Source organism: Rhinatrema bivittatum, chromosome 3, assembly GCF_901001135.1.
Source record: "Rhinatrema bivittatum chromosome 3, aRhiBiv1.1, whole genome shotgun sequence".
NCBI lineage: Eukaryota > Metazoa > Chordata > Amphibia > Gymnophiona > Rhinatrematidae > Rhinatrema > Rhinatrema bivittatum.
Genome location: NC_042617.1, coordinates 302,579,844 through 302,603,237, shown reverse-complemented (window position 1 = coordinate 302,603,237; position 23,394 = coordinate 302,579,844). Strand labels below are relative to the sequence as shown.

The 23,394-nt window shown below is 47.7% G+C and overlaps 1 protein-coding gene across 4 annotated transcripts in view; it reads left to right on the top strand.

Annotated features, from left to right (window-relative positions):
* Positions 1-20,489, top strand: part of LOC115087645 (nuclear receptor subfamily 1 group D member 2-like) — a 34,022-nt gene extending 13,533 nt beyond the window's left edge. For 2 of the 4 annotated variants that reach the window (XM_029595073.1, XM_029595074.1), the window contains exons 2-8: positions 5,664-5,951; positions 6,466-6,554; positions 7,091-7,235; positions 15,054-15,556; positions 16,354-16,539; positions 19,054-19,264; positions 19,883-20,489. In XM_029595073.1, coding sequence (XP_029450933.1) covers positions 5,664-5,951; positions 6,466-6,554; positions 7,091-7,235; positions 15,054-15,556; positions 16,354-16,539; positions 19,054-19,264; positions 19,883-20,079 — 1,619 coding nt within the window. In that variant the 3' untranslated portion in view covers positions 20,080-20,489. Of the gene's footprint in view, positions 1-1,639; positions 2,004-2,658; positions 2,803-5,663; positions 5,952-6,465; positions 6,555-7,090; positions 7,236-15,053; positions 15,557-16,353; positions 16,540-19,053; positions 19,265-19,882 lie in introns of those variants that run through there. The other 2 variants (XM_029595072.1, XM_029595075.1) reach the window with 2 other exon arrangements.
* Positions 20,490-23,394: the final 2,905 nt, after the last annotated feature.

Genomic DNA, 23,394 nt, shown 5'->3' with positions numbered 1-23,394 from the left:
CCCAAGTCACTTAATACAGTCACTGCAGTGACAGTTCTTGGCCAAGGGCCACAAACCTTGGTTCCCTCTGAAGTCCAATAACTCTGATTCTAAGTCTGGATATCAGGCATTGCTGCTGGGAATCCATCCCCTCAGGGGCTGTGAATGTGACCTCAGCAGCACATCCTGCCCCAGCCAGCCTGAGCAGCAGAAGGATCTTACAAGAGTCAAACCCAGGTCCTCCACATGGCAGTGTGTAGCTGAGGGCTTCCCAAACCTGTCTTTGGGGACCCCCATAGCCAGTCTGGGTTTTCAGGATATCACAATGAATATGCATGAGATAAATTTGAATATACTGATTCTCCATGATATGCAGTTTATCTCATGCATATTCATCGTGGATATCCTGAAAACCCGACTGGCTGTGGAGTCCCCAGGACAGGTTTTGGAAGCCCTGGTATAGCTGTAGCATTACCAGTGAAGCACTGGGCTGGCTCTATAGCAAGAGTGACCAACTCGGGTCCTCGAGAAGCACACACAGGCCTGGTTTTCAGGATGTCCACAATGAATATGCATGAGGTAGATTTGCATGTGCTGCATCCACATGACTGTCCTGAAAACCTGGCCTGTTCTTGGCTCTCAAGGATTGGAGTTGGCCAACCCTGCTTTATAGTCTACCGTTAGCTAGGTGCTCTTATTTTCAGCACATTCATTTTGCTGGTTTCTACCCTCTAAGGTCCTCTGCTGTAATCAGATAGACCTAGGTAAGTGAAATCAGGATTGATGAGAGCATATGAGCCACAAAAATGTTAAAATCCATGTACAGGAATTCAGCTCATCAGCAGTTCTTTGTATATGTGTGTGTGTGTGTATATGTGTGTGTGTGTATATGTATGTGTATATATGTGTGTGTGTGTGTGTGTGTGTATGTGTGTGTGTGTATGTGTGTGTGTGTATATATGTGTGTGTGAGACAGAGAAATTGTCCTACATTGCTACAAAAAAATTAAAGACTTTGCTGAGGTTTGCTTCTCTGGCTCTGTCAGAAGAAGAGCAGTGTGATTGATTGTGAACTTGTAATGCAACATTTGTTTTATTTGGGAATAAGCCCCCCCCCCCCTTTCAGCCTTAGGGACTATCACCAAATTCAGAGAAAACAGTACTATGAAAGTAGAATAGAACCAAAAGCTTGGTTCTCTTTGTAATAGTGTGAAAGTGTATTTATATTTTGGTGTGAGGGGGGTATATATCCGTGTGGTTGTATTTATGTCTCTGTATTTGCACTGACGTGTGTGTGTATCTTTTAGTCTGTGGGCATATTTAAATACACATTGAGAGAGTGTGTGTGTGCACGTGTATATACATACATACACACACACACACATACATAGTCTGTGGAAGTGTTTCAATGTAGAGTGTGTGTTTGTATATATGTTTGTGTGTGTGTGAGAGAGAGAAAAGAAAAAATAAGCATAAATAGTGAGATGTTGAATTCCAGTCTTTGCACTTAGCTAGTATTCTTGCCCCATTTGGGAGAGGCAGGGACTGCAGGAGCTGTGACCCTCTTTCCCCACAGCGTCTCCTGCTGGAAAACACTAGGATCGGACTACCCAGGGCAGCTCTTGCCAAGCACTGTCTCGTCATTCGGAGTCGGAATTCAAGTCTCTCACCTTTACACCTAAGCGAATCGCCAGCCCAGGAAGAATCCTGCAGACCAAATTCTGTCTCTCCACAAACGGGTTGAGGCTGTCGCACACTTTGGAGATGAGCCCTTGAGCTCCTCAGCTTTCCAGGAGGAGGAGGCTGAGAGATTCTTGTCTTGTGGGTGTCAGGGAGAGAATGAGGGGTGGTCTGTACCTGTGCAGAGAGAGTAAGTGGGTACTCCCTAGCAGGGAAGTACCGGCGGAGCTTCCGGCTGTTGTTACAGCAACGTGCAAGCGGAGATGCAGCAGGAGGAAGAGGATAATAGGTGGCTACAGGGAAGGCTAACTGAGGCCAGTCCCTGGCCAGCACCGACCTTACCTGGTAGGTAAATCCTAATGTATAAGACAACAGGGTTTAAAACGATATGTGGCGAGGGAACTGAAATATCTGCCTCAGATCTGCATGGAATGACAACAGCTTCTACAGATCTAACGTTGCAATGGTGTTTGATTTTTTTTTTTCCTTCTTCTTATCGTATCTCCCACAGCCATTTACTACTGATTGATGACAGGATGGGGATGGGGGGAATAGGAAGTTATGCTTACGTTGTAGTAAAAGAAGGAAGGGCATCTGAAAAGGGAAGGCATGACTAAGGTGCATTTCGATGCATTACCGGGAACTGGAGATGCTGGGTGTGGGGGAAGGGCACAAGAACGACTGCCTCGGCAGCTTTGCCAAAGCCGGCATCAGTGGGGCTGCACGCACTTTGCTCTCCCGAGGAAAAGTGTCTTCTGACTGTGGGGTGGGTGGGAGGCGGAAGGATCGTTTCAGTTTAATTTTAATCAGGGATACTATTTGTGGAGGTAGCAGGGTGAAAGGCTGCCTCTTTTCTGCCCTGTAACCTTTTATGTACTGCTGAGTTGTTATTAGAAATCCCAACATTTTATTTTTTTTTTGTGTGTTGTAAAGACATATCCAAAGGGCATTTGCTGCATGGATGAGTGCTTTATGTCAATGGAAAGGCAACAGATCAGAGCTTTGCAGAGAGGTATGACTGGCCATTGTGTGGGTGAGATTCGAGGATCCATGGCCCGCCACGGGCATGGGTGCACAATTCTGGTGCCAGCAGTATAAGGGGCCAGGATTGGCTTTCCTTCCTCGGTCCTGTGATGTGTAACAAGTAGGTTTATATTTTTCTCGCCCCTTACCCCAGGAGATGACATGTCTGCTTCCCTTTAGACCAGTGTGTGGAAAGCAGTTCCTTTACTTTCAGTGCAGGGGGCCACACCGGTCCCAAACACGGGGGGGGGGGCTGATTCGATGCCATGCGCTAGCCACCGCGCACGGCCTAACACGCCCGAGGCTGGCATAAAGGTCTGCCACGCTCAAGGGCACATTGAAAAAAAAAAGAAAAAATCCTGCTTTCTGAGATTTTTCCTAATAGTATTTTTGTGATACTAAGTAGGGGGAACCAAATAAAACAGTATTTATTTAAAAAAGAAATCTTTGAAAAACAAATTGTGGATACCCGACACACACACACACACACACACGAGATACACGGTCCAGGCCGTGTATCTTATGCGTGTCTATGCCGGTAGCGGGAGAAAACGGACGCTCGTAGATTGAGCGTCCGTTTTCCCAACCGGCTTGACAGCCACCTCTCCCGTGCGCCCCACGCCGAGGAAGCGCTTAGGGACGCACGTTTGTCCCTAGCACTTCCGTTTTAGCGCGACCCCTCATTTAAATATTGGATCGGGAGCCCGGGAGAGGCGGCTGGGCGCGCGTTAGGAAAACTGGCGCTCAACACTAAGCGTCATTTTTCTGCGCACGTTTATTGCATCGGCCCCGAGGTTAACAGCAATAAAGAAACGTAACTTAACGAGTTATTGCAACAGGGACTTGTTTGTAAGCAAGTATTCAGATTGTTTTTTTTTTTTTTTAAACATAAGTAATAGAGATAACTGTTAGTTACTTTTCCCCCAAGTTTGCCAGGGGAAGGGAGAAGGCGGGGGGAGGGGAGGAGGTCATATCCCCCCAGTTTCGTCCTGCTCCCTTGGGTTTCTAATTCAGCTGGAACCTGCAGTCAGCTGGAGATAGGAGCTTCCATGTGCAGCTTAGCCAGGGTCTTCCCCTTTCTCTTTTTAGCCCTGTCATTTTAGAGACAGTCCTCTGACTGAGGCACGGGTCGCAGCTCCCTCTGAGACCTGGGAAAAATATGCTTCCGAGTCGGTCAGTGGGTGTTCTTGTTGTGTGACACCCAGGACTCCTTCCTCTCTTGATCATTGCTTTGTCAGCTCGGGTTGACCCAAGGATCACTCAAAGCCATTAGATGCTGGTAGGCTTTACAATAAGCAAAACAACTTTATGAGAACATAGAAACATGACAGCAGAAAAATACTATATGGCCTATCTAGTGTGCCCATCCATACAACTGCTCAGCTGTACAATCCCTGCCACGCCCTCAGAGATTCCCTACGACTATTACTTAACATTTCTATAGCGCTACACGACATACGGAGCGCTGTACAAACGTACAAAAAGACAGTCCCGTCTCAATAGAGCTTACAATCTGATAAGACAAACGTACAGGAAAGAGACTTGGGGTTTTTCATAAAGCAAGACAATGGTTAAAAGGAACAGAAAGTTCATTAACAAGAATTGCCTGTGCTTGTGCCTTGCTTTCTTGAATTCGGATACTGTTCTTATCTCCATCACCTCCACTGGGAGGCTGTTCCATACATCCATCACCCTCTCTGTAAAGAAATATTCCTTAGATTAGTCCACCCTTTTCACCTTCATCCCATGACCCCTCCTTTCAGTTGAAAGACCCACCTCTGAGGTGCTTAAATGTCTCTGACATGTCCCACTTTTCCTCTAGGGCAGAATATGCAGGCATATCTATCTCATGCATATTCATTGTGGATATCCTGAAAACCCAACTGGCTGGGGGGGTCCCCAGGACAGGTTTGGGAACCACTGCTTTAACGTATACGTGTTTAGATCTGCAAGCTTGTCCTCATATATTTTAGAACAAAGACCACTGACCATTTTAGTAGCCACCTTTTGGACCGATGCCATCTGCTTTATATCCTTTTGAAGGTGCGGTCTCCAGACCTGAGGTCTCACCTTTTTATCTGCCATCAATTACGATGTTACTGTGTTCCATTCCTCCCTTCCCGCTCTCGGACACAATCCCTCTCACATCCGCCCTACCTCCCTCTCACATGCTCTGAGCATCTGTCTCACACTCTTGATCTTTCTGTCTCTTTAGAGACCCTTTGCTCGTGTGGCTCTTGTTTTACACACGCACACTCTTGTGTCAGTCTCTGGCACTCTGTCTCGTGTCCCCTCCTTTCAGTCTCACACTCCATCTCGCTCTCTTCTTGCCTTGCTTTCCCGCTCTCCACATTGCATTTCCTTTCTCCTCTCTGCCGTGTTCCCCACCTCCCCTCCTCTTGTGATCCTTTTCCTCTATTCCTTTATTTATACCACGACCAGTGGCAGAGAAAACCCCCCCCCCCCCACCACCACCACTTTTTGCTACATAGATCCTTGGGCAGCATGTGGAGAGGACACGTAGAAATTCTGGCATTTTCCTAAATCTTTATCAGCAAAATCACCGAAGTGTTAAGTAGGTCAGAAACAGATCCATAGCAGAGAGACACAGAAACAGAGCTCTACTAATTCATGGGTCTCTAGAGGTAGAGCACATTTCTAAATATATGTCTGCAGCTGGCCAGGGATTAAAATAATGCTTAAAAAAGACAAAAAAAAAACCAAGAGTAATACACTGCTTTCACAGGACAAGGTTACTCCCTCTAACGTATTCTGTGGTTCAGAGTCCAGATTGTCATTCTAGTGGGCAGTGCGGCCTGCGACACCGAGTAGGTCACGTAACCTCCTTGTGCTCAGAGTTAAATCGTATATTCTCTGGGGCAGGGACATCGTAAGCCTGAGAATTACAGCATCTCGTACAGTGCCATGGGACCTGTCTGGCAGGAGAAGCTGAGCATGTCTCTCCACTTGTCATCCTTGCAGGTGGTGTGATCCTCTACGTGGGCTCCACAGCCTGTTCTGCACCCTCCCCGAACAGTCCCTCCAGTGGGGACCTGGCGCCCTCGCCGCCCTCCCTCCCGGCGTCGCCCGAGATGACACCGACTGATCTTGGAGCACTGAAGCCACGGGGGGCCACCTCCCCAGCGTCCCCCAAGGCGGCTTTCCAGTTTCCAGAGAGGGCAGTGAAGTACCCCAGTAAAGGACAGTCGCCCCCTTCCCAGGGCAGATCAACAGGAGCCAAACAAAACAGCATGACGGGCACCTTCACAAGTGAGTGGCTGGCAATCTGTAAATCACATTTGCCCAGAAGGTTATATGTACCAGGGAGTTCTATAAGCTTTTTTTTTTTTCTTCAGGGAAATAAGAATGCCCTCTTCATACGTGCCGTAGGGAAAACACCCGGATTGGAACTGCCTGTCCCAGGCAACATGAAGTCAGCCGAGAACTGTAGCAGAACTATTGCCAGAGCTTCCCAAACATGTCCTGGGGACCCCCATAGACAGTCAGGTTTGCAAGATATCTGTCATGAATATGCATGAGATACATTTGCATATGCTGGAGACCTAATATATACAGATTCATCTCATGCATTTTTATTGTGGATATCCTGAAAACCCAGCTGGCTATGGGGCAGGTTTGAGAAGCCCTGTTCTAGCCCTTGGATAGCAGAGGACAGGGGAAAAGGGAACGACTGGGTAAACTTGGCAATGAGCAGGCAATGTGCAAGGCATATCTGGGTCATGCGTGCTGTGTATTAACAAGGCACTGGGCTCTTTTGTTGCAGAGACAGGCGGGATGGTGTTGCTATGCAAAGTGTGTGGAGACATCGCGTCTGGCTTCCACTACGGTGTCCATGCCTGTGAGGGGTGCAAGGTGAGTAGGGAACTGTGCTCCCTTTGTCCAGGTGACATCGCCCAGCCATCTGCAGGGTTACAAGTGACCCAGAACCTGGAAGGATACGTTTTGGATAGTTCTGGCTTCAAAATTTCAGTCCCTTTGCCTTTTGGTATTTGTAGTACCCGACACTTTCATTTGCATCCAGCACTGCAGGTACCAGAAGGCATTGTGGAAGAGTAGTAGGGGTAATCAAAACCTCCTAAACTCTAGGCCATGAAGTCTTCTGCCAGGAACTGGGTCTCTTGGCATCTCAAGAAATGAAAGAACTGCTCCAGGGTGCATGAAATCTTTCAGGCCAGCCTTGAATTCCCAATGTTTTTCAGTGTAGGTAGAGGCACTGGCCTGGGCAGTGGTTTCCCTGGGTCTCCAAACCATGCAAATCTATCTCATGCATATTCATTATGTATATCCTGAATACCCAACTGGAAAGGTGTGCCTCCGGGAGAGGGTTGGGAAATACTGGGTCAGGGAATCATTTGACGAGCTGACCCCCACACTTTCTGCCACTGCAGGGCTTTTTCCGGAGAAGCATCCAGCAAAATATTCACTACAAGATGTGCATGAAGAATGAGAACTGTCTGATTATGCGGATGAATCGGAACCGGTGCCAGCACTGCCGCTTCAAGAAGTGCCTCTCCGTTGGCATGTCCAGAGACGGTGAGTACAGGACGCACCACCACCAGATGCCTCCTCTAGCTAATACTAAACTGTTTTGCTCAACGGACTGCTCCAGTCTGGCATCAGTATAACTACATGGGGTAACCAGCCGGCTCCATGTCATCAAGGGTGGGCTGAGCCAGGCCTGGTTTTAACCTCAAGGGAATTTATAGATTTGTAGTTCTAAGATGATGGCAGATAAAGGCTAGTTGGCCCATCCAGTCTGCTTTAGTGTCTTCTTCCTTTATTTTCTCTAGTTTTGGGTAGATGAACATATAAATTATCATACCTAGACCAACACCAGGGCCCCCATGTCTTTTTACCCAATTTCTCAACCCTGTTCCCACCGCTACCTGCCTTATCTATCCCAATTATGCTTAAGCTCTGCTACAGTATTGACCCTCACCACCTCTGCTGGGAGGCTGTTCCAGGCCTTGTCATCTTCCTTTTTGGTTCATACAAGACCTATAATTGTCTTAATCCAACAACCAGGCCCTCCTTCCATGTCTTGCCGCCAGGTTTTGTAGTAATTTATGCAGCCACAAAAACATTTCCTGGTGCAGTGCTATATGACTGTAGTTCCTGCTTCTCTTAAAGGCATCAGAAGGATTTAAGCATGCTTGGGATAGACACAGAGGGGACGATGCAAAAAAGTGTGCCCAGCCTGGTGCACAGGTTTACACGTAGTTAGACATGCGTTTTAAATGCACTAGACTAGCGCCCAATGCAATAAAGAGATTAGCGTGTCCAAAACGCACGCCCAAACAATGCGTGGCCGATAGTGCCCATCACAAGTAAACTCCTTGTAGACGAGGCTATTAACTATTAGCCCCTCCCCCCCCCCGATGCAGAAAATCGCTGGGCGCCCAATGAACACTTTATAGCGCAGCAAATTTAACTCCAGCCCGGAAGTAGCGTAAAGTCAATCTGTGAGTCAATGGCTCATGAGAAGTTAAAAAATATGGTCCTCTTGGTTCCTACTACTTAGTATCGTTGTGACACTTAAATTTACTGCTTGCGGTATTGAAAAATAAATGTATATTGGCTTGATTTAAAAAAAAAAAAAAATCTTCTGGATGCACAATTTAGACGCCCATAGCAAGGGGCACTTAGCTAAGGGCCTATTCAGCAACCTCAGCAAAATCGGCCAGAAGAAGCGGGATAAAAATGTACACTCGTATTGAGCGCCCAGTGCGATTGTAGTGTCCAAGGCATTTGGGTGCTAGGGAAGCACAGTTATCTTTTTTTTTTTTTATGCAGCTCCTGATTTAAATAAAGCATCGAGTGCCCAGGGGATGTGGCTGCTTGCATATTAGGAAAACGGGCGTCTCATTGTATTGGCCCCAGAGTACATTGCTATGGGGGAGCGGGGGATCACTAGATAGAAGAAATGGAAACGTGCCAAAAATATGGGGCCAGTGCTAGGGTTGTAACTGTGGCTGCTCTAGGCAGGTTCCTCCAGCCTTTTTGGAAGCCCGATGCAGCCATACTGCCTCTCTCTGCCCTATTTGCCTTCTATTCTCCCCTCTTCTGGCTCTCTAAGGTTCCAGAAGGACTGATAAAATACTCAGGGTCCCCTCCCCTCTTTCCATTTGCCTTATCACCTAGGCACCCCCGCCTCCACCCTTACCACTGCAATCTGCATCTGCCCCAAGCCTATTGAAATTCTTGCAATTTCTCTAAAAACAAAAACGAAAAACAGAAGCTACACCAGGAATTAAATTGGGCAGCGTGGATGGGCATCACGTTCCTTATCTGCCATCGGACTCAATGTTTCCATATTCTATATAGTGCAGTGGGGAGGGATGGGGGTGGGGTGGGGGTGAGTGCTGAAACCAGGACTGATTCAGCTCCGTCACCAGTGACATGGAGCTTGTTGGTGACCCTCCTCCCCCGTTATACACTGATGATTGGCAATCCCACCTTTGCCTCTCACAAACCATACTATGGGGCGCAGTGTTTGAGAGTGTAAGCTGCTGCCCCATTGCTGGGGCTGGCGTCACTTCTGGCATTTTAAACCCCGTGGGCCACTGTTGGATGGCTGATTAATGACAGCGACTGACGAGGATGCTGTGGAGGGCAGCGGGATGAGAAAAGGGGACAAGAGGACGAGTGAAACCTAAGAAAAAGCAAACCTTCCTCTCTCTCTCTCTCCGTCCCCTGCTCTGGTTTTCTCCTGAGACAGAGCAATGATTAATGAATCCCAGTTTTTTTTCCCCCCATCAGCAGATGATTAATTTGTGTCAAGATAGAAGGGAAAAAAAAAAAATACCCAGCAACTAATTTAAGAACTGTGCAGGCTTTCGGCTTTACAAACTGTGTCACTGACTTAACCCTTCAAGTACTGCAGAAGTCTTGTTGGGAAGGAGCCCTTTCTCGCAAGTTACCTACCACGGTTTCACTCGGCAGTGTCAAGCAGCAGCTGCTCGGAGGCACTAGAAACAGGGCATGTGGTAGAGTAGCAGCGTCAGCTAAGTCCTAGGCTCCAAAAGTTATGAATAAAGAGATATCCTGGTGAGATCCCCGACCGTTGTGGACCTTTTGACTATTTTGAGTACAAGTGCTCTTTTTTTCCTGTCTTGTTGCAATTAACCAGGTCTTGCTCGGTTGCTCTTTTACCTCGGAGCCCCGTGGGCACGTGGGTCGTCGGGGATTAGCGCCCACAGTCACACCGAAGCACTGCAAGTTCCAAATGGAGCATTTGGGAGATTCCCAGAGCTATTCTCTAGCTGCACCACACAGCAGATTTTTCTGCTCCACCTTGGTGGTGGTGGTGGAGGGGGTGCACGGGCAGGAGGTAGGGCAAACAAATACGCAGCTTTTTCTACAAACCAAAGCTCCTAGTTTCCTGTGATTCTTCCAACGCAAGCAATGGCCGCAGAATATGCTCGTTTCTGCAGAACCTTTCCTTTCCTTTCTGAGTTACTTCTTTCGCAGCTATTCCTGCAAACCAAGAAGCTTCAGGCAGAACAAATGGAGCCTGCGTTTTGGGATGGGCATGTGCATGCTTGCATTCAAAAAACCCCCCACCCGTCAGGATACCTCTGGGAACCCTGACATGTCCTGAAAAGTGATATGGATACAACACCAAAGGCAAACGTGATTACTATGTGCATTCAGCATGAACACCGAGGCTTTAACATTGAATGAATATGTGAACATGTTGAGACAGTCTGCTCGTAGGTGAACTGGCTGTGATACAGTATGTTAAACAGCCTTCCTTCTTACCAACACCAAACCTGACATAGCATTTAAAGGCGATCCGGTGTGGTTTGGTTACAGTACCTAGGAATAGTTGTGTAGCTATAGTAACATAGTTTTCAGCCTCTTCTTAATGCAAGAAATGCATTCCTTCCATGCGCTGTGATTTGTTTTTCGCTCTCCACAGGAGGATATGGGAATACCTTTTGTTGCTGTAGGCATGGTAGAGTGCTGCCATGGAATTCTAACATTCTGGCATGCCTTGTCACAGAAATCTCCCTCAAACTGCAGTACAGAATCAGGGCTTGTCTACAGCCCATATATACACGCCTGTGCCAGAACAGGGTGGTGCCGCTCGCTAGGGACGTGTGGCGTTGCAGCAGGACACGAGCCTGCGGATGAGGGGTGATTAGGTGGAAAAGCATCCCATCTCGCCGGATTTCAGACCCCCTTCACATGTTCAGCCTCCGTGGGGGGGAGGGGGGTCAGGTCGGAGGTGTTATTGGACTGCTATCCTCACCCCTCCCCCCCCTGCTGGGATTAAATGGAGTGTCTGGGGTTACTGGGCTGCTCTTCTAACCTCCCTCCACCGTCTCTGCCATGATTAAAAGAGGGTTTCTGGGTCACTGTGGTGCTGACACATACAGCTTTGTGGTTTCTAACTAGATTTGCATTTTTCTGAGTTGCTAACCACAGCAACTGTCAAAACAGCCCTTCCAGTCTCCTGGTTTATGTAATCAGAATAACAGTGCAAGGGCTGATATTAATCATGGCGCTCATAACATTACTGAAGCGTGAGCTGAGCGGGTGAGTCTCCACTCGGAACGCTTGGTTCTAGGGCTGGAGCAGTTCCTCTTTTAACGCAGCTGGACCCTCTGAGGGCCATAAAGCCGCAAACCCGAGTCAGGTCCCCTCTCCACCACCCTCTGTGTGATGTCGAGCTGGTGACTTAACCTCTCTGCGGCCAGACTTAAGCTCACAAGCTCTCTGGCAGCAGGAGCATTCCTGGAGGGAACCTTCGGGCCAGTTTTGGTTCTGGCACTGGCAGCCCAGTGTGCGTTGTGATATCTCTGGTCCTTGCTTCTGCCTTAAGAACATAAGAACATGCCATACTGGGTCAGACCGAGGGTCCATCAAGCCCAGCATCCTGTTTCCAACAGAGGCCAATCCAGGCCATAAGAACCTGGCAAGTACCCAAAAACTAAGTCTATTCCATGTTACCGTTGCTAATGGCAGTGGCTATTCTCTAGGTGAACTTAATAGCAGGTAATGGACTTCTCTTCCAAGAACTTATCCAATCCTTTTTTAAACACAGCTATACTAACTGCACTAACCACATCCCCTGGCAACAAATTCCAGAGTTTAATTGTGCGTTGAGTGAAAAAGAACTTTCTCTGATTAGTTTTAAATGTGCCCCATGCTAACTTCATGGAGTGCCCCCTAGTCTTTCTATTATCCGAAAGAGTAAATAACAGAGTCACATCTACTCGTTCTAGACCTCTCATGATTTTAAACATCTCTATCATATCCCCCCTCAGCCGTCTCTTCTCCAAGCTGAAAAGTCCTAACCTCTTTAGTCTTTCCTTTTGCCTTGAGCAGTGCAGCAGGGACCAGAATGCATTGGAGGCTAGTTGTCAGAAAAGTACTAAGAATGGCCCGGGGTGTCCTTCAGGAAACCAGGCCAGCTTTTGTGAAATGTCTTACTCTCGTAATCATTCTGTGTTCTTTTAAGATATTCTCAGTGAGCAGAGGGGGGGGGTCCCATTCAAGGAGGTTTCAAAAACTCGATAACACTAATGGTCCCAATGTAATAAAGTTGCAGCGCACATTTTTTTTACTCAGGCACTATAAAAAGATTTTTACTCCTGATGCAGTGAGCTATCGATATGCTGATTCACCTGGAGTTTAAAATAAACACAATAACTCAAAAAAACTCAAACGCTTAGGCCATATACAACTTGATTTATGCACATAGACCATGTTTTCCACGTAGAAAACATTTTGAGTCTGTATAAATCATATTTTCTGTGCATAAAATCACAAGTGCAGGCCCCCAAGCCCCATAGACTTTACTCCCTCTCTGCCTGATTACATCAGACCTCAGTGTCTGCTCAAGGAAAGAGGACAGTTGTGTTTTAACTACTGACTGCATTATCAGAAAATGTTTTTCACAGCCTTGGGGCTTTAGCCTTGCGGCGGGAGCTAGTGTGCCGAACCGATGTGTCTGAGTAAACACGTAAGGTATCCTCGCATTACGGGCTCCTCGTGATTGGGAGCTACGCACTGCCATGTGGAAAGCCAGGGTTGGATTCCAGGGTTGCTAGGTCTTCCGTTCCCTGTTGTTGGCTGTGGGGTCGGGGATGCTGCGGAGGCAGTGCTCACAGCCCTCTGGGAGGTAGTCACGATCATCGCACACTGGTAATGCAGAGTGGCTGGATTCAGGGCCCACAGTTGCAAGGCTCAGTAGGGCGGCTGTGGTGTGTGGGCCTCTGGCTGAGGACAGTTGCTTCGGTGACTGAGCTGCATGGACGGACGGGCTTACCTACTCCCAGGTTCTTGTTAAGGAAGGCCAGCTCCAATGGAGCTGGAAGCCTGAAGGAAGCACAAGAGGAAACTGCCGGGCTCCCAAAATACCTTCTAGTTAGTGGGAATGCAACATTCTGTCTCTCTCAGCTTCCTAAAAAGCCCAGTTGTGGATATTATCACTCCTCGGGTGCGACCTGGCCATCCCCCAAACTCATCTAAAGCAAAAGGCATTTTGTTCTATGGCATTGCCTTATTAAATAACACTACCTGAGAGGGCACTTATACTCAGAATCTGGGGCAGAGGTACTGAAACCTACAGCTTTGCTTTTGTTTTGAGGCTGCGGTTATGGGGGGTTTTTTTGTGTGTTGGGTTTGTTTTTTTGTTTTTTTTTACAGATGTGGGGCAATGGGCAGGCAGCTCGGAGATCCAGATTGCAGAATATTTTATAACACATTGTATGCATGGGCTCCTGGAGCCTTTTCCTAGTAACGTCCTGCCACAAAGAGACAGGGAAAGATTGTAGCAGACAGACAATGTGTGGGGTGGCGGGCAGCGGGACTCTTTTTCTGGCATGATGTAATATGACATAAGTATAAAATGTGCGCTGAATTTCCGCACATATTTGCTTTCCTCACATGCTACAAAAAAGTGTTTAGACCTAATGCCATGATTCAAAAGTTAAAAAAGCATGCACACAGAAATATACTTATTGTGCACAAAACATGAGTTAGGAGCATAAAAGTTATGCTCATAAAAGTTAGGGGCATCAGAATGCCTTTTCGGTTTGGGGGACGACGACGACGACAATGCAACCAAGCTCAGCCCCTGCCCCTCTCTCTGACCTCCAGCCCCCCAACCATCTCTTTCTCTGTCCTCCCTATGGCCCATATAACCCCTCCCTCTCCCCTGTTCTCTCTCCTTGCACCACTCCATCCTACCCTCGTTCTTTTCCTTTCTTTCTCCTCTCCCCCAGCCTAGGCTCTGAATCTGACCAGCAGCAATTACACAACTCCTATTCTCTCTAGTTACCCCTCCCTTTAGCCTGGTTCTCTCCACACACCCCCCCCCCCCCCCAGCTGATTGGTGGTAGAAGGAGATCAGTGATGCCCCGGGCCACGTTCTCCTCCTGTGCTGCCTGGCCAACTGCTGCTTTGAACCACATGGGTGTACATGTGGCCAAGGGCTCTCCTCATCTTCCTTCTGCCACCTGTCAACATGGGAGGGAATGAAAAATGTTCTGCTGACCAGCTGCTGCCTCCCCGATCTGGTCCCCAGATCTCCTGCAGCCCTTCCCGCAGCTATTACTCTCAATTTAACAAGGACTTTTGCACCCAAAAGCTGTGTGCACAAAAATATGCGCGCAGATCCCAAGTCCAGGGCTCCCAAAATCCAGGTCCAGGACCACACTGTGGCACAGCCACCATAGATGAAACGCAGCCCTGAAATGGGAGTTAACTTTACACCATCTTTGAGCAGGAGTTCAATTTCCACCATTAAAAAAAAAACACAGGTCAAGCCTTCGGGCCTTTAATGCACCTCCCTGCATTGGGGAATAATAGCTAATGCCTTCATTAACATGGGATTTGCATGGAGGCATGCAAACGCGTTTGCATATTTTTGTGCACACAGCTTTTGTGTGCAAAAGTCCTTGTTAAATTGAGAGTAAAGTTGTACACACAAAAATAGGTGCCCGACTACACGCTAGCATACCCACATTCTTGCACACCTTATTACACTGGGGCCTCTGTGCAGTAGAAGAATAGCAGCAGACATTTGGACTTGAGTTTGATCTGATACAAACCTTCAAGTTTTCTAACCCTCATCCCAATGCATTTTGGTCCTTATAGTGCTCATTTCATTCAGTGTTGGATTTTTCTGACATGTGATGTAACAGTGACTCCCTGGGATTATTGCTCTTTCCTGTTATGTAAATACCCTGGGATAACTGTTGCATTGTGTGGATGTGCAACTCCTCGGTATTATTTTTGCACTGCGCTATTCGAAGTTCTGGTGTTATGCGATACACTGGGATTGTGGCTAGGTGGTGCCCTTGACTCACGATTGCATTGTGTCTGTTTTCCAATTCTCAGCTGTGCGTTTCGGGCGCATCCCCAAGCGTGAGAAGCAGAGGCTGCTGGACGAGATGCAGAGCTACATGAATAGCCTGAGTGAGGCCCCGATGGACATAGACACAGGGCCCGAGACACCCCCCAGCCCAGATTCCCAGGTGGAGGAGGCCATCAGCGCCGTCTCCCGGGCCTATCACGAAATCTTTGCGAGCAGACAGGACGGACCGAGCAAGCGAGGAACCCAGCACTGCCTGGCCGACAGCTACTCCCCCGGCTACAGTGACCAGCAGCTGAACAACGCCTACAGCTATGGCCAGTATGACCAGACCGCCATGCGCCTTTGCAGCTACAGCTACTCCCCGGAGCACCCAGGACAAATAGACAACGTCCAGCGCAAGTTTGGGAATGACATCTACCAGGCACAGCAGGCAGTCTACACCCAGAACACCACCGGTTGCTACCCAGACTTTGAAACTTCGGGTCAGAGGTCGTGTCCATGGAGATCCGCCATCAGCAAAGGCATAGTGAGTAGCAGGGGACATTTGTAGCTGGGGAGAAGAGATACCTGGTACAGTCAGGGGAGAGGCTGGCGTATCCAAGTCACAGCTGTAGGGGGGGGGAAAAGAACTGGAGGTGCAAAGATTGAGGACATGTTTCTTATTTTACAGATGTCCTCTAAGGTAGAAGATTTCAGCTCACAGTAATCTTAACGTAGCGCGTTATGTCATGAGCCACTCATCCCTGCAGATCCAGGTTCCTGTGTTCCCTTAGGTTCTTAGTTGACCTGGAATGATAATTTCTCAGCCCTTTTTTTTTTTTTGGCTTAGATAAATGTGAGGTCTGAATCGTAGCCCGAGGGCGGACACTTCTTGGCCTTTTTGGTGAACTGGAGAACCTGTGTAATATGAGGGATTAACAACCTACCATCCAACCCCACAGGGGATAGGAAACTGTTTGTGACCCCAGCCAAACTGGGAGGATCAAACCGCCAAATAATCAATCAGTCCACTACCGAGAGAGGTCCTGGACCTTGGGATTATAAAGGGGGCGCTGCAGGGCAGGATTAAAGGTTTATTATCAAAGCGGTGGGCTTGGGGGAGGGGGGAAGGAGGTTGTGTCCTCGACAGTGGAACAGCACTGAGGTGTGTTAGTGGGGGATGGGTGCGAGTGCCTCACTACTGGGCTGGCAGGAGCTGGTGCAGGGCGGGAAGAGCTGTGCGTAGGTCTCAGTACTTGAACAGCAGAGGGTGCTGCAGGGCAGGACATGACATCGTACAGCGATTAAAGCTGTGCTTTTGTTTTCCCCTCTCTCTTTTCCCAGGCATGCCCATTGAATTTCAGTCCTTACTGCAGTAGCGGGAAGAGCAGCCAGCAGGTGTGGGAAGAGTTCTCCCAGTGCTTCACCCCAGCTGTGAAGGAGGTGGTTGAATTCGCCAAGAGCATCCCAGGCTTCCAGTCGCTCTGCCAGCAAGACCAGGTCATGCTGCTCAAGGCGGGAACCTTCCAGGTCAGCCTCTGCGAAGCCCTGACAAAGCACGTGCATGGGATTAAGCAAATAAGTGTTTGTGAGCAAGCATGTATGTTGTGTGCCAGTCGCATGTGTGCGTGAGCATTTGCAGTCACGTATGCAGATTTGCAAGTGTGTGGGCAATCCAGGCCTTGCACTGCCAAGTGTGCAAACTTTGCAGTTGTACAGGGTGACACACTGTGGGGGGGGGGGGGGGGGGGGGGTAGCAGAAGAAAGGAAGAGGGCTATTGTCATAAAAGACAGAAACAATCCTGGCGGCAAAAATGAGGAGATGCTTTTCTCCTTAAACCAGTGGCAAGCAGTATTCCTTTTCAGTTGAGCGCGTGTGTGCGCAAGCCACTCCTAAAAGCCTGCATGACCCTACCCGAGAGGGAAAGGAGAAAAAGGAGTCCATTCTGCCACTCTTCCTTTCTTATACGCAGGTCCTGCAATATTCAGAACTGGTGGGACTTGGCACTTCCTCTATATTGATCTTGTGCATCGTGAGGTCAGCATGGAGGTACAAGCTCCGCCAGTTTCGAACATGATACAGGGCCGGTTCACAAGGAGGATCTGCAGAATGGGATCCTGCCACTGACAGCTGACCCCCTGCTCTCTTTGCCATTCTGACCCAATCCTGGTGCAAGAGAGAGAGAAGCTGCAACAAGCCACTGGCAGAGCTTATCCTGCCTGCAGCTGAAGAAACAAAGGAATGAGAATGAGAAACCCCCAGCTGCATGAGAAAGCGTGTGTGTGTGTGTGTGTGTGTGTGTGTAAGGGAGAGAAAGTATGTGTTTGGGAGAAAGTACATGCGTGTGTGAGAGAGAAAAATTGTGTGCATGTTTGTGTATGTGAGAGAGAAAGCATATGTGTATGTGTGTGTGTGTTTTGTGAGAGACAGAAAACATTCATGTGTGTGAGGAGAAATGTTGTGCTGCCCCCTATCCCCCCACACACTAATCCACGGCAAACTCAGAGCAGGACATTTTTTTTAATCCTTAGTGTATTTATTATTGAGTATTACTTGATGTGTCTGCTGTTTTGAAACTTTTTTTGGTGTCTGGGAAATAAAAAACATTCTGAGTTTTTAATTATTGTATGTTATTCTATTCATTAGCTGTTTTGAAATATTTATTCTTTTTTGTTAGTATGCTTTTATTATTGATTAATGTTTTATATTTCTTGATTTTATTGTTTGATATTATATGAGGAATGGTGATGTTTCTGTTTTTCCATTGTTGCACTGCATACAGAATCTGGTTTGTTGCAGTTTCCAGTTCAGTTGTTGTCTGCATGTTTCTATTTATACTTTTTGATCTCTTTATTCTGTATTTGGTGAGGGTCTGCCTGTGTTTTGCGTGTGTGACCAAGGTGGGGTATTCTGCTGGCAAGCAGTTTCTATGTAGGGATCTATAGCAGCCTGCCTTGTCCTGTTTTCTTAACAGACTGAAACAGATTATTTCTATTGTGATTTGTTATTGGAAAAACAACAAAAATTAAGCGTTAAAAAAAAAAGAACTAGAAGGGGACAGCACAATAATTGTTTGCCCAGATCAGTAAAAAATCTAGCACCCGCCCTGGTGCAATCACATGAATATGTGTGAGCGTGCTTGATTACATGCATGTTTGTGAGTGAGTTTATAGACCCAGGGATCAGTAACATTTTGGGGCAGTGACAAAACAAATACATCATGCAAGACCAACAAAATTAGTGGTGGGGGTGGGGACAGTGAATGGGTTAGGTTCTCGTTCCCCCTCTCTCTCTCTCACAGCCTGTGTCTTGCCCAGGTCTCCTTCTCTCATTTGCTGTTTCGCTCACAGCTCTCTCTCCCAGGTTGGACAGGTCTCTTCTGTCTTTCTCTCTGTCCACCTTCCTTCCTGCTATGTGTGGGAGAAAAGACTGTTTTTTTAAGGAGGCACCAAGACAGGTACTGGAAGCAAGGGAGGTTTTGCGGAGGACAGCATGTGCTGCTGATGCACCGCAGGTCCGGGACCAGGCTGGTGCTTCCTTAACACAATGCTCTCTGGTTCTGAGTACCAGGGAGCAGGTCGCCCAATCTTTTCAGGTGCTACCACATGGCATGCCTGCCTGGGGTTGTCTACTCTACCCCTGCTATAGCCACACCCGTATGCCGTCATGCATGTCTGGATGAGCAAGTATGTATGTGCCTTCACATATGTGCGGTCAGTCAGGTGTTCATGGTGAGGAATGTTAGTGCATGTTTGTGCACAGCCATGCATGTGTTCTGAGTGTGGGAACCTGCGCCAACCAAGATGAATCCAGTTTGAAATACGAAGATGATTTCTTGCAAAACTTTGTATTCTTGAAACTAATAGTAAAGTGGCCTTGGTATTTATTTCATTTTCGATGTCTGTCTGACAGTGCTTAATAAATAAAGATTTTCGCAGTCTTAAATGTCTCCTTCCAACTAAGAGGAGGAGGAGACAGCTGGTGTGGGTTTTCTTGCTGGACGGTCTCTGACGCAGGCTCTGCTTCTCTCTTTTTCTCCTCAGGTCCTGATGGTGCGCTTTGCTATGCTCTTTAACCCCGAGGAGAAGTCTCTGACTTTCCTGGGTGGCGGCTGCTATGCGCTGAGCAGCCTGCGTGGCATGGGCATGGGCTCACTCTTGGATGCCATGCTGGAGTTCAGTGAGAAGCTGGGCTCGCTGCGGCTGGACCCCCAGGAGATGGCACTCTTCATGGCAGTCATCCTGATGTCTGCAGGTGAGTCGCTTCAACCTAGGTTGCTTCTAATCAGGTTGTTCACCAGGACAAGAGCTGAATACCGACGAAGGGTTGCCAGCTGATTACAGATTTTTCAGGACGGGTTGATCTGGTCCTGGTTTTTACCGCACTGCCTGCATAGACATAGTTCTGCATCCCTATTGCTTCCCTTAGAAAGGCAAGGCTACAAGTCCATGCAGGCAGTGTGAGGAAGGGTTGTGTGTGTCTGTGTGTGAGGAAAAACCAGGACTGGATCAGCCTATCCTGAAAACCTGGAGCCAGTTGGCAGCCATATTCCCACTGCAGGGTGCATTGGACCCTTTGCAGGTTGTGATGCCTCTTATTGGCCCAATGTAAAAATTTTCCATAGATGATATATCTGAGCTTTCCACACCATGTTGGTCCCATTTGGTGATGTCATGTATTTACATCTTCTGATGATGTCCTTCATCCATTGCCCTTATTTAAATCAGGTAAATCCCCGGCAGATTAAAAAAAAAATGCTGATTGATTTAACAGGAATGCACAAAATGTATTATCTGATTCTTTGATTTGCACCCTTAATTCTAAAGCTCTTAGCAAAATCTCTCTCTCTCTCGTTCTCCCTCTCCTGGGCAGATCGCTCCGGGGTCTCTGACGTTGATGCGGTGGAGTACCTGCAGGAGACGCTCCTTCGGGCGCTGAGGACACTGATAACCCAGAAACACCCCAACGATTCCACGCTCTTCCCCAAACTCTTACTCCGGCTTCCAGACCTGCGGACCCTCAACAACCAGCACTCCGAGAAACTGCTGGCTTTCCGCATCGACCCCTAAGATGGTCTCCTCTTGAGGGAGCACCCCTGACTACCCCCTCCAGCTTCCTGGAGGATTCAAAGAAAAGCAGCGGACGGGGTGAGCCGAGCAGGGAGCTTAGTGCGGGCAAAAAAAGGAGTCCTGGCAGAACTTTCCCCCCCCCCGGGCTCTGCAGCCATGACTTGGAGAGATGGAAGGGATGAACGGATCCACGTGTTCCACGAGGGCTGGACTGTTGCGCGCACTGGATCTGGAGTGCGTTGCCCAGATTCATTGGCGGCCCGGGAGGAACACAGGAACTGTATACATAAGCTGTTCATGGACAACACTTGTGCTGAACATTCCATGCAAAGCAGCGCGAGATTAATTCTGTATATGTGAAATCGAGGCTGGAAAATTTGTACATAAAATTGTGATGCTTCTTCCTGGGATTCACGGTGTTGTGATGTGTCCTCCTTTCCTGTAGCTGATTTTCCTCAGTCTCTCCTTTCACCCCCGGCACAAGCAATGATTAGTGGGGAAGCAGAGATCCGTGGGACACAGGTTGAAGTTTTGGGCGAAAAAGATGCAGGGATTCTCTTGGTCAGTTTACTTAAATGGTTTTCAAATCGCACAGCTTTTGCCTGCATATTTTAATTTCCTGCAAATTCTAAAAATGGGAAAAAAAAAGAAATCCAGAGCAAAACCAGAAAAAAAAAATTGTGCAAGCACGAATGAGAGAAAGCGCCTAGGGTCCTGGTTCTTACCTTTAGTACTTGTAGAGGAACACCAGCAGTTTTGCATGCACAATTTTTCCTCCGCTATTTTTTTTTCTATGAATATTTTTTCCCCTTCCTGACGTTACAGACACACAAAGAGGTTGATTCAGCAGAAGTTTGAAACTTGTGCACATTAGTGGCTGAAGCCTTGATAATTGTGCTGCTGCTGACAAGTTTCAAACCTTTTGTATCTGTTACCATGTGTCCCAGATATGTGCATGTATTTTTTCTGAAGTTACAGGAAATTTAAAGCCCATGGACAAAGGATGTGCAACTTCCAAATTGTGGAAAAGCAAGTGACCTTCACTTTGTTGTTCTGACCTGAAATCTGGCCTTGTGTTTTCTACAGCACAGTCATAGGGTATAGGGAGTAGAAAAGGGGGTGTGGGGATGGGGGTTCCAGCTATTTCCATATTTATAGTCTCTCGGTCCACGCTTAATAATTCAATTGCAGCACATAGGAATAGATGGGCCTTGTGATTATCTAGCAGCATACAGAACCTCACATCTCTTACAGAAATTCAGTAAAGCAACACGAGTGCTTTCTGAAAAGCTGGGGAATCATCCCAGTCTGAGTCCCGGGTCTGGCATGTCACGGCGGCATAACTTAAACCCCAGGCGTCCTTCTCTTGGTGACTCAGCCGCTGCAGAGCTAACCCAGCCCGAGGCAGGGCCAGCTGCCTCCCCTTTTCTTGTTGCATAACACTGACAGTCTGCTGGGGCAGATCCCGCTGGGAATGGGATCCTCTTTTCTTCTGTGAGACAGCCCATGAAGAACACAATCTATCTTTCTTCAGTACCTGAGACCAGCAAAAGTATAAGTTCAGCTAGAAGACTGGGCCCGGGAAATCACACTAACATTTTAATTGAGGTACATTTTTTAAGGAGAGTTGTTTTGTTTTTTTTTCCAGATGTACATTTTTAAAAAGAGGTGGCAAACCTTGGGATGCAAAAGGGTTCTCCATTTTTATCTATATAGCCTGCGATCTGCACTCTTATACTGTTCATTTATTCTTTCCCGTTACATGTCACTGTCAAAATGAGACCTACAGCTGCTCTGTGACTTTTGGCTAATATCTGCCCAGTTTTAGTTTTTTGTTTTTTTTAACTTTTTATTTCTTGGATTTTCCATCATATACAGATACAGAAGGAAAAAACAAAGGTAGCAAATACAATACACACTGAAAAGATTGCAACACTGTTAAATAAACACACTTAAGTGCAGATTTTCAGAAAATCTGCCCCTGCGCGCGCCGAGCCTATTTTGCATAGGCTCGGCGGCGCGCGCAAGCCCCGGGACGCGCGTATGTCCCAGGGGCTTGCAAAAAGGGGCGTTCTGGGGGCAGGGCGCCAGCCCGGGGGTGTGGCGGGGGCAGGACCGAAGCCTCCGGGCCAGCTGCCGTGCCGAGGGATGGCCGGCCGGCGCACGCAAGTTACACCTGCCCAGAGGCAGGCGTAACTTTCGAGATAAAGGTCAGGAGGGGGGTTTAGTTAGGGCTGGGGGGCGGGTTAGATAGGGGAAGGTGGGGGAGGTGGGGGGTGGAAGGAAAGTTGGAAGGAACGGGGAAAGCCATCAGGGCTCCCCTAGGGCTCGGCACACGCAAGGTGCATAAGTGTGCACCCTCTTGCACGTGCCGACCCCGGATTTTATAACATGCGTGCGGCTCTGTGCGCATGTTATAAAATCAGGCGTAGATTCTACGCCCTTGCGCTGTTTTTAAAATCTGGCCCTTTGGTGGTAGAGCCTAACAGCGAGAATACGAACAATCAAGTGGCAGAATTTCCAAGGCATGAAAGATAAGGACCCCCAACTGATTTTATATTTAAATTGCTCATGACGAAGCACCTAGCAAAGATTTTCAATATCAGCAACCTGGCGAACTTGTTTCTGCCAATGCTCAAAACAAGGGTTTTCTTTTCCAAAAAGTAGCAATGGAGAGCCTAGCCGCTAAGAGCCCTTGACTCACCAGATATCTGTTTGTTTCTGGGAACCAGAGAACCATCCCATCTACCAAGAAGGCCCGTAAGGGGTGCAAGGTATATAGGAACTGCAGTCACGTCAGCAATGACATCTGCCACCTTAACGCCAGAATTGTCTCACAATCCCACCCCATGTGTAGAGAGGAGCTCTTCTCCCGTTTTAGCTTTTTTTAATCCCGTTTTTTTTTTTTTAACAGTCGGTTACTGGTCATGGAAATAGACCATGAAGCGCAAGCTGTGTTCTCTGTTCCTCTGCCTAGGCCGGACAACATCACCAGCAGAGACAGAACAGGTTGCTCTTCAGAAGCCGCTTTCCTAGAGATGTAGCTGAGGAGTGTATAAAACGGTTTTGTTGGAGAGTAAAATTAACCAAGTTGCCTCTAGGAGTTGGGGAGCTGGCATTCACACAACTAAAAAGCTCCAATTCCAGTGGAAACGTTCAGCAGTAAACAGACACTTTTAAGATGATCTGAAATTATCTAACAAGTCAAATACCAACAAGTAATGGCTGAAATATTAATGGTTTTAATTGCTGTAGGCACAAACAGATTCCAGTCTTACACTGACCTGGTCCTGGAAATGAGAAATGAAGACAAAA